General features: G+C 39.0%; 1 protein-coding gene across 3 annotated transcripts in view; it reads right to left on the bottom strand.

Annotated features, from left to right (window-relative positions):
• The window catches only part of SLC12A4 (solute carrier family 12 member 4), a 40654-nt gene extending 29566 nt beyond the window's left edge, over positions 1-11088 (bottom strand). Inside the window, exon 1 of one of the 3 annotated variants that reach the window (XM_017741029.1) lies at positions 11031-11088. In XM_017741029.1, the coding sequence (XP_017596518.1) occupies positions 11031-11073 (43 nt within the window). In that variant the 5' untranslated portion in view covers positions 11074-11088. Of the gene's footprint in view, positions 1-5492; positions 5865-11030 lie in introns of those variants that run through there. The other 2 variants (XM_017741027.1, XM_017741028.1) reach the window with 2 other exon arrangements.
• Between the last annotated feature and the right edge of the window lie 546 nt (positions 11089-11634).

Genomic DNA, 11634 nt, shown 5'->3' with positions numbered 1-11634 from the left:
ATCTAATGAAGTGCCACCTTAAAGTCCCTCTCAAACATTGTACACTTTCAACAGGAAGTGAAGGAGTGGAAGTTTATATGCAAGTTCTTTACAATGACATCCTAGTTCCACTTCACCAATAAGCAGAACAGGGTGCTGCAGAGATGAGTGCTAACTCAAGACTATTACACTGCTAACTTAAATACACCTAATTAAATGACAGTCAAAAAGCACTTTCAACCATTGCTGCATGTTCAATGCAATCTCTACTTTACAGACATGTTCTAAATAATTTCTCTCACTTTCTCTCTTCTCATACTGTGTTTCCATTTCAGGAGTAAAACCTCCAGCAAATGACCATTTCCTCAACAAGAATCACAATTGTACTTCGACAAAACAGACCAGACTGCAGCACAGTACAGAAACTACATTGCAAGAAAAAAATTGTCCAGTATATTCTCTCTGCCAATGAGCAATAGCAGCAGCTTCAAAGAGACCATCAGTTTTGGAGGAGAGCGGATGTGACCTTGGAAAGCTACTCTGGGGAATTCTTGCCCCAGCTTCACCCGAGGACAGTTTACATTCTGAAGCATGAAGTCTCCTGGGCAAGCACCATCCCGTGACATACGCACAGTTCTCCACATTCTTAGTTATCAAGTCTTTGGTCCTGACCAGTAGCTATGTGGTGTTAGTTTTCATCATGCAAGATTGCTTTGCAAGGAACATTTCTTAAAGAGGGAGCTAAACACTCTGCAATAGAGAATAATTTATTTGCCTTAGTCCCTAATTAATCTCAAATTTTGAGGCATTCAAGCTGTATTCCAAGTAGGCTAATATTTCCCCTTCACTTGTTTCATTGCTTCTCAAGTCTTCATTATCTTTCGATAATTAAGGCGTTTTATTTCTGAATGCTACCAGTTCTCTTCCAAACCAGATAATTCTATTTGCAGTCACCGCTTCAACTATACAGTTTATTTAAACGTCTCCAGCATAGTTCCCTGAACATTCTAGAAGCTCCCCTACGCAAATATGGGCACAGGTCCATAGAACACATTCCTCATCCTGTGGATCACCTGAGTTCCTTAAAACATCAAAGATGATCCATGGAACAAAATCTAAAACTCTCAAGTGCACATAGTCCCACAATGCCATCACACAAGCTCAGGAAACAGAACAAAAGCAATAAATGGATGTCCAAACTTTTGCCTCATAGCCAAGAAAAAACACTGTGACTAAATTGCAGCAGATATTCTACTGACTGGTTTTATTTTGTTCTTCTCCAAAAGGTTAATGTTGTCTTTACTTTTAAAAAATAAATTAATAAAAAAGGATTAAGAACACGGAGGACAGTATTCATGTTACTGCTTTCCTTCTGAAGGAGGATTAGGCCAGACAGACACAGTTTCACTGCTTGAGCAAGCTGAATGCAATTCTTTTGTGCAAGCCATTGTGTTTTCTTTAGTAACTGAGGGATGAAAACCAGAATTTAGAGAGAATTACAAACAAAAGACATATATGAAAGTAACTAAAGACAGATTAGTGAGGATAAATGAAAGCTGAACAATTAGGCACAGTGAGACTATTGTAAAAAGACCAGGAAGCTTCACAATGATAAGGTCTACTCAGCCAGACTAAAATAACCATTGAGAAGGTGGCAAGAGCAGTTGCATGACTTGACCTGTCAAGGTTTTGTTCTCCTCTACTGCCAGTTTCTGAACTCCCTTACAAAAAACCACCACTCCCCTACTTCATCACATTCAGGTAAAGAAGAGGAAACTAGTACATCTTTTAAAAAACTACAGATTTTTGCATCACGACATGACTAACTCAGAGATGCTCCCCTACTTCTAATGGAAACTTTAGCTAGCTGGGAAGTTAAGATGTGCTGAAGGCACAGGTGGACAGAACCTGACCAGCCCACACAGATAACAAGGAAAGCAAATAGAGCAATGCCACTTAAGCTACTGCACGGTTAAAACATTAAAGAAAAAGCAAATTCTGAAGAGGGCTGAACTTTGGTAAGAAACTTCTGCCACTGTGCTTCTACAGGCACATCATATCTGAGCTAATGCCAGCTGGCAGAGGCTCATAGCATCTCAGGAGGAACGCAGCCTCAGACACGCTCTGGTGGCAGCAAAGCTGGACAAAGCTCCAGACACTGCTGTGACATGTGAGGATGGCATGCAGGGCTGCCAGAATCCTCCCTGCCTCAAGTACCAAGAGTTAAGAGTCTTAAGTGAGGGACTAAATTTCTTCAAAGAATTTCAGTGTGAATCAGAGTACAAGTCGGAATTGGAACTGAAATGCTTGGCTCAACCAAGAACCATGCTGGTTTATTTACCCCTTTATAATTAACAAACAGCAGATATTTCCTAGAAAACCAGCTCAAAGGACAGCCCAACACTCCTCCCCTCAATGTAATTTAATTTCTGGAGCAGCATGAGAGTTAATATCTCACTTGCAATTGTACTATGCATGTAGAGACTCTTTTGTGTACACCACAGTAACAAACACTGCGATGAAATAGCCTGTCTAGCAGCTAACACCATGTTTTGCTATCACTCAGACACTATTTCACAAGTATTACTGGCCACAAAGCCTGTGATAGTTACGGGCACAAACTGAGCCATTTTTATGCACAGAGAACATTACTTGATCTGACTTCTTTTTTTTTTAATTACAGAAACAAACCGTTCATGCTTATAATATTTTGTCTACTGGTAACACTGAAATCTAAGATTAGAAATCAGAGTTGATACCCAAGTAGTTGCTGTGGGTTCCCCTTAATATGAGCAATCTAAACAGCAGGCAATTACAGCCAACTAATCACACAGGCTCACTTCTCACTTAGAAAGAGATGACTCAATTAGCTGACCCTGGGAGTGCCTCTCCTGTGCATGCACCTTGACATGCTGCAAATTACTTCTAAAGAGAGCCTAACCTAAATAAAACCCGAATTTATAGATGGCTTAAGGTAGACAAAATTTATCCCACTTGGAAAGCAAGTTAGTTCTGTTCTGATTTATTTATGCTTTCTCAGATTTTCATGTGTCAGTAAGTTCTGCAAATTTCTACACAACTGGTAATTAAGACACAATTTACATTGATTTTTGACCACAAAATCAAAATAGGTTTGCTACACTTAACTGTTCTCACAAGATCTAGAAGCAAATGAATACGCCCAAAGTAGGTATTCTACAGAGGGGAAAAAAAAATTAGAGAACCAGTGGGATTGCTCCAAACAGAAATTATTGCATAATCAGGTTTTATTAGTCACATTATTTTGAGGGCATTTCTTCACAGCCTTATGGATAAAATTTTAATATAAAAAAGCCGTCCATGTCCATTTTTATCACATTTTGTGGGTTTGGTTTGTTTTTAACACAGTTCCTGAGACACCATTTCCCAGATGTCAATAAGGATAACACTCATACTGCTCCTCCCAAAGGCTGTGTAATGTTCAGAGTGTTCTGCTCATCACCCACACGCTGTCAAGACCTGCAGGTCTGAGTATTGCTGAGAAACAGAAAGATCTCAACAATCTTCCTGGACTTTGCCAGCACTCCAAAAATCCTGGTATCTCCACATTTCAGCAGTCAAGCACTCAAGAGTACTGCTGAAGTATATCCAGAGACTGTCATTTTAGGATAACCCAAGAAATATGCAGATAACAATTTGATTTCAAATACATTCCAAATCTGCTTCTATTCATGTGCTTCCTCACATGTGGCTGGACTAAACAAAACTCTTATTCATTCTCAGAACTGTTATGGAACATTTCTCTTGGTTCATTCGTGAGACTACACCAAATAATTTAATGCACAATTATGCTTTTACAGATATCATTACCTTGACATTTCATTAACAGAAATCAGACATTGCTTCTTTTCTTAAATTACTCACTTTCAACAATTTAGCAAAAATCCTAATCCAACATCAGCAGCAGTCCACAGTAAAGATAACTTTAAGCAATAATTTAAAAAGCCTATTAGAAATGCTTGTTTCTCCATGGACAACATACAACTAGACAGAAACACAAAGAATTTCTAATATGAAAATTCTAGTTGGAAACTCATTTATGGCAGCAGAACAGGCAGCTGACATCACGGGCTCTGATAATGAGGAATACTTATTTTCCCTCTAGCTACAAAGTAGTCAGTGTTACCCAGAGCATTTTTTTCATGGAAAAAACCAGAAAGTCGTGATTTAACTTTCATATTTTTCAAAACTGAAAACAGTAATTTCTTTATTTTGCAGTAGCAAAAAGTCAAAAGTAGCATTAGACATTCCAAGCTCAGAAAAAAAAAAAATCTCAAAATGTTTTGAAAACTCCACTAAGTTCTTGGTTTGAGGCTGGGATGTTTTAGGTGTGTGGGGTTTTTTAATAGGATTATTGTATTTACACTAGAAACAGGAGAAACAGGAAATAAATAGCATTGCATCTAGTTAGATAAAACTCATTCACACTACAGACTAGGCATTACTAATGAAATAACTAACTGAAATCTGCTCATGCCAGTTCACACAAGACCTTGGGCAACCAGGTCTTTTTCACTGAAGGTGGCAGAAAGCACAAGCTGTAAAATCTCAGCTGACCCACTGTTTTATGAAAATAAAGGCCAAATTCACACTAGTTAAGAACCCATGCACAATAAGGCTTATGAGAGGAAAGCATAGCAGAATGAAAGGACAGATCTTTCCCTGGATAGCTCTGAGATCCTCTGTACTTTAAAAACAGGCTCAAACTATCAGTTTGAGTTACACTGGCAACACCGAATGCTCACATGCCTGGTCCAGACACACGTTTCCACCAGAAACAGCAGCTTAAACACCAAACTATTGACATTCGTGGGTATTTTAATCATACATGCTGTTCACCCACTATTATAACGTTATTATGCTATGTAATAACATTATTTACTTCACTGTTAATTGACACTGTCAAAATAGTTTTGGGTTTACTGAATTTTACCCAACTACTAAAGGTGTGATTCTTAAGACTCATTACATACTACACTGCAGTACATATTTACCATCAGCAACAGTTAAGGCACCTACAAAAGTGACACAAACAAAGCATAATTGTACCAAAAAATAAAACAAAAAGCTGTATTATTGATAATATATTCGTTCCTCTGAACCAGTTCAGAGTTCAAAAGATGGCATTTGCTTGTGCTCTGCTTGAAAGAAACAGCCAAAACTTTCCCAGACAATACCCTATGCAACAGGCTGGAGCAGAGTACAAAATCAAGTACGCAATCAAGCACAGATCTTGGATTTATCCCTAGATAAACATGTGTGACGTTACTATCAGACTTCTACTGTCCTTTGCAAAACTAGAGTAGAGAACAGCCTTACAAAGCTGACTGAACCTACACAACCAGAAGGATTTAACAATTTAATAATCCTGTGTTTCAGAAAGCACTACGACTTTATTTTTCAGTTAAGATACACTGATAGTTTCAGAACACTACAATTCTTTGTAGGTGCTAATATCAACATGAAGTACTTACCCTTTAGTAATAGCTCTTTGACATTTTCAGTAACTTGATTTACCATTATTCCTCTTCCAGCTCTTAGCATATGCTTTAGTAAATGTCTCCTCTGTGAAGTCCTGAGGATTGCACAACTTCAATAATATTGTATTTCCAAAGGAACTTTCTCTACCTGCTCTGACAAGGTGCTGGCTGCAATATTGAACTGGACTGATCTCTTCCAGGAAGCAAGGGTTTCTCACAGAGAACTAAGCCGACACTGATATAATCCTGGCATTACAATCCTTTCAACACTGAGAAAATATACAAATATCAGGATCTTACAGAAAATGCTACTTGTCAAATCCAAACCCAGACATGTTTAAGAGGCACATTGCAGTTGTTTGCACACTTACTCAGACAAGTGTGCCACAAATCTGATGCTTGCTGAGTGTGGAATCAGACAGGGTTTTAAACCTGCCAATGCCACGAAAAGTGTGGCTCTGTGACGTTAGCCCTGCAGGCATTCCAGCTTTCAAGTGAAAATAGTGATCTATTTCTTTCCATCTTCAATACATTAAAATATGATGGCCTATTAATGGATGAACCATATGCAAGATCACAAAAAAAAAAGCAAAAGCAAGATGAAATGGGAGGTGTATATAAGATAAACGAGGAAATACTAACGTAACGATTCTAAGCACTTCATAATTACCAGAGCCCCCACCATTCTGCCCATTCACGAGGAGGTCCTCTGGATACCAGCACACACCACACTGAGACTTATCTACATGATGAGATAGGTGCAATCACTGGGAATACCTGTGTAATTAAAGATGCCAAGTCACTTTTGAGAAACTGAATTTAGGAACTCACATCACTTAGGAGCTTTCATAATATAACTTGTCATTGCCAGAAGAGAAAAAAAACACTATAAAAACAACCTTTGTATCTCACTGTAATCCACTTCAGAGGTTCTTTCATGTGGAACGACTCCAAACCATTTCTCACGACTATCCTCCCTGAAACTCCATCCCTTCACATGCATGAGGGCACCTCAGAGCACACCTTCTATCAAAATACAGGGAGCAGCATTCTGGTATTTTCCCTGCCTCAGGAAAAGCCTCTTGTCTTGCTATAACACATTCTCACTTTTTCTGAAAGACTGCAATATAAATCTGTGAGACCAGCATGCAGATTCCATGCAATATTCAATTCAAATCCACCTTCCTCTCTGATACCAAATACAGAGAAATGTTTTCAGCCCTATACATGTTCAGCTGACCATGGCTTCAAAGTACAAGAGAGAGAACAACAAAAATAAAAGTCCACACACCACAATTTTGGACATACCTGCTCCCTCCTCCAGCTCAACATAGGTCAAAGAAACAATTGTACAGACACAAACCTCGGAGTGAGAGAAAGCAGATGGGAACAGCGACCACTAAAAGCCAGTATGGCCACCAGCTCAAAAAGCTTCCTACAGAGAACAAGTGGAAAGAAATAAGGTAGAAGCCAGGATGCTAAATATGCTCCAGACATGCAGAAAGTAACAGAAAAAAGAAGATTTAATTACTTTGAACATTTCAGTGCATGTACATTCTGTGCATTGCATACTACACAATGTACATTCACAGACATCTACTATCCATTCCTGGAAGACAGCAGAAAGACATTGGTAACCAGTTACAAGCTTATTGTGAAACCTGAATGTCATTAGTTTTCAGTCAGTTAAGTCATACAGAAAGTGCTGAACATCAGATATTTCCTACATTTGAGAAGTACTGTGTTCCATGTGAAAACAAAGTTCATGAGAGTTTTGGGGTTTTTTTTAAACCAAGGAAAAAGGAAAGGGGGGAGGGCGTTTTAAGGAGGAGGAAAAAAGAAGAGGAAAAAAAGAGTTAAGCCTGCATATAGTCCAAGGCTGAAATCCAAGGATGACCTTTCAGTGTGAAGTGCTACAAACAGCCAAACTCACTGTAACTCTGGTCATAATACTTACAGAAAGTACAAGTCAGCATGAGACTTCTCCAAGCAAAGGGAGTCACTCCTTCCCACCGAACATTTTAGAGGGTGGAAGGATCTCTGACATTGCACATGATAAACAGCAAACCACCGTACTTCTAAAATACAAATATTTTGACACACATTTACAAGTCTCCCAAAACAGCACAACACATTTCACAAAGTGCAACACAGCACAGACCAAGATAAAGTCAGATATCTGGAGAAGCCGCAGTGGCTTTTACCATCATTTTACAAAAGGTTCATCTGTTTGCAAGAGCATCAGAGCAAAGTGAGTATAACACATTAGCTCACAGTTAAGACTCTTCAAGGAGCAATCAGCAACATTAGATCACTTTTCTGCTCCACCAGTCAGGAATTAGGCAGCTGGAACACAGTCTAAGTCAGGAAACACTCCAAGATGTATAATAATGAGTTTGCTCCTGCTAAATATATGCTTCTACCACAAAGTCTACAATACAGTGTCTTAAAAGGGCAAAGGCAAAATATTGCAATTAAACCATTCTGTCTGTGTTGCCTTGAGTTACAGCTTTAAAGCACCTTTGCATGTGTCTAAAAGGCATCTTAACACAAGGCAGATAATCATCCTACTATCTGGTTACGTAGAATTGGGATTTACCAAATATGGCTCAACTATACCTCCTTTCATGTTTGCTTACCATGTCCCAGAAATTAACCTCTGACGTTGTTACTGCATTTCATGGAACACAGAGACACATCAAGAGGGAGTGGTTTGTGTTGGCCTAGGCAAAGAAGTCAAGATAAAAGTTCCATGTGGGAACTGAAGAAAGGGTTGGCTTGTGATGCTCTCAAAACAGCTGTGCCCCAATACACGTCCAGAACACAAACAGGAATCAAGGAAGGGAACCTGTTGAGGGGAGATGGTCAAGTGGTACTATTGCCAAGCACTTCATATTGTGAAATCACAGGCTGGACAGTTAAAACCTTAGCAGAACAAAGCCAAAAATATACAGGAGCAGTAGGTTCTAAAATCAGACCTGCAAGACAATTAACACACTTCTACCTTTGTGTCAGCCCTGGAGACAAATACATACTACAGCAAGTAGCAGGAAAAATAAGATCAATTATACTATTGAAGAAGAAGATCAGGAAGACAAAGCTCCTGAATGCAAAGGCAGAAGGCAGAGGAGAACAGTAATGTGCTGTCCTCCATCAGACACAGCAGCAGCTATGCCATCCTCTTGAACTACTTCTAGTCCTGACTCAGATCTGACCTCCTACAAGGAAATCCAGAGGTGGACTTTGCACACAGTTAACTAAGCTCAGGACTACTCAGCTTGCAAGCAGAGACTGGGTCACAAAACAAAGTTGCATTGCTATAGATAATTTTATGGAAAGCAATTATACTCCAGGGCATAAAAACTGTGTTTTACTGCAGCAATCAGCAATTTAAAGTATGCAAGAGCAAGTCTCAACAAGTTTGCCATTCTTAACTCAGCAAATGAGCAGCTTCTAACAGCACACCATAAAAAGCCTTTTTTCCCTTTGACATGGAAGTGAAAGTCAGAAGTTTGTATGGTCTAACCTGCTTCACGATAAGAAGGTAAATGCAGTGATTGAATGACATTCTAAATCCCTCAGATAAACAGAAGAAATTGCTGGCTACTGGTAGGAGATGAAACTGAAGCTTGGTGATTAGACTGTAGGGGGGAAAAAGAAAATGCAGTTTTGTTGAGGCATAATTACCTTGAAACTATCCACAGTACAGCATGCCTCTGCCCTACACACAGCTCTGCGTCATCGCTCCTCTGGCAGGATCCTGTTATACAATCCCTGCCACAGATCCCTGCAAGCCAGCCTCCAACATCAGCTCACAGCTTTGATTCTCATTTTCAAAGTAATCGATGGATTGCATCCTCATGACAGTACAGACCACGTGCCAATCAATGAAAGAGCTGGGATTCTAGGACAATGCAGGTCATTCGAGTGGAGAGAAAGGGGCAAATTAAGCATTTTACATTCAAGAGGATGCACTTGTGGGCCAAAAATCCATGAGACATGAGGCAAACACAAAATGTAAATACCTGTGGAAATGCTGGCACACAATGCCTTACACAAAGGAGCTTCCTGGTGTCCTGGAGCAGCACTGTGACCATCAATACTGAGATGGGATGATGACCATCCTTCACCAGTACCAGCCACCTCCTCCCTCACTGCTTGCCCAGCCCTGCCTGCCACTGGCCTCTCATCTTCTGCTCAGCAAAATGCCATTTCATTTACATTTCCAGCACGTCCAAGCTGCCTCCAGTCAGTAAATCATAACTGCCAAGTTATCAAACTTCCCCATTCACCCATAAGCACATCAAGTAAAAGCTTTCTGGGGGCAATTAGCACTTTATCTGGCATGTCAAATTCCATCTCTCTGTCCTACAGAGCACAAAGAAGATCAAAAGATGATTAAGAAGGAACTCCACCAGGTACCTTTAACAGCAACAAAAATTTTGAAAAAATGTATTCCCAGAACTGTTCTGACCTGTACCTCTGCTGCTCAGACATGAATTAAGACTGCTGGAAAGCAAACAACCTCCTTTTCCAAGCCATACCTAGCACCCACCACAAAATCTAAAGCCCAATTAAAAGCCTGTTAGGAAAAAATGCTACTCTGTTCACTCCAGGAACTTCTTTTTATGGTTCAGAAATGACAGTTTGAAACTTGTGAAACCGTGTCTAAAATAAAAGCTACTGGGGACATATAGGCAGTAAACAGGTTACAAAATAACCTCCAAACACAGTTTTTTATATATATATATATATATATATGCAGTTACAGTATACAAAATGCTGTCATATTCAAAATCAGAGAGATTTACCCTACAGGCATTATAAGAGCTGTGTTTTTGTGTAGACTCTTTAAAGACAGACACAAAAACTGTCAAGTATTTGAGTCTGTAAAAAGACTAGTATTTTTTGTCTATGTATTTTGCAGTCAAACAAAGATATTGTTTGCTTGGCAATTGCTACAGCAGCCACTGTGAAAGATGCACAGTCCTCCATGCATGACAAAATCCAAGTATGCTGAAAGATATCATCCAAAGCAGCTCAACTGAAAGAACAAGAACAGTACTACTCATTGCTAAGGCATCACTTGGCAGCATTTAAACAGTTGCCTATTGAAAACTAATAATTAAGAAAGAAGTTTTACTAAATCAAACAAATTAAAAAAAACCTGAAACTTGATTATCTGAGAATAAAAATCAGCTTAGTACAATTAAGAGATGCAAAATTTCTGATTTAGATGTTACTGAAGACAAAGGAAACACCCCTAAAATGTAAATCAAATAGGCTTTAAACCATGTCTTAAAATGGTGCGGTTTTTTTCTCTGTAATTCAGGTCACAGAACAAAGTATTTAAAGAACAACCTTGAACCAACAAGTTGAAGACACGGACCCTTTGATCAAAGAAATTTTGCTCCACATATTGGTGCTAACAGCAATTTTTCTGACATTTAAAGCAGTTTGCACATATATTTGTTGCATCACAATCAAAAACAGACGTAAATCCTTAACTTGGTCTTGGAAGGGGAAACTCACCAAATGCAGCTTTCCTCTCCCTGTGGCACAGGGTATCCCCCATCCTGTTACACACACTTCAAAACAAGGCAGTGATCACTAACTCTGATCTTTCTCAAGGTGGGTGTTGCCAACCTCAGCCAACAGCATTTATTATGTTTGGCTACATTTCCTAGTCAATGAGACTGCAAACTACCTTAGTCTTCATTCTACACAGAACTTTAGAGCAAAAGCCAAAACTGAATCTTACATTGAAAAGCATGCAAAAACTTATGCTTTAATTTTGTTGCAGCAGGGAAAAGAAAGCAGATGTCACTATTTTCTTTGAGGAAGTGAAACACTGAAGAAATTTTTAAGGGGAAATTGAATAACACACACAGATCAATTTTATACATGAGAGAGAGATGCAATACAAACACAAGACACCCAAAAATGCACTTAAAATTCTTTAGAAAAGTTCAAAGATTGTATAGAAGGTATAACTTCAGCATTATTAAAATATTCCCAAACTTAGTCTCAACTCAAGTTTGAAATGGCCACTTAGCAAGCATTGGCAGAGAAAGTTAGATGGAAAACCCATGTCTTTTCATGTACAACTGCTTAGCCTTCTAATGCAGGTGTTCTC

This window comes from Corvus brachyrhynchos, unplaced genomic scaffold (assembly GCF_000691975.1).
Source record: "Corvus brachyrhynchos isolate BGI_N302 unplaced genomic scaffold, ASM69197v1 scaffold26, whole genome shotgun sequence".
NCBI lineage: Eukaryota > Metazoa > Chordata > Aves > Passeriformes > Corvidae > Corvus > Corvus brachyrhynchos.
Note: the sequence above shows the minus strand (reverse complement) of the source record. Positions and strands in the feature narration are given on the sequence as shown.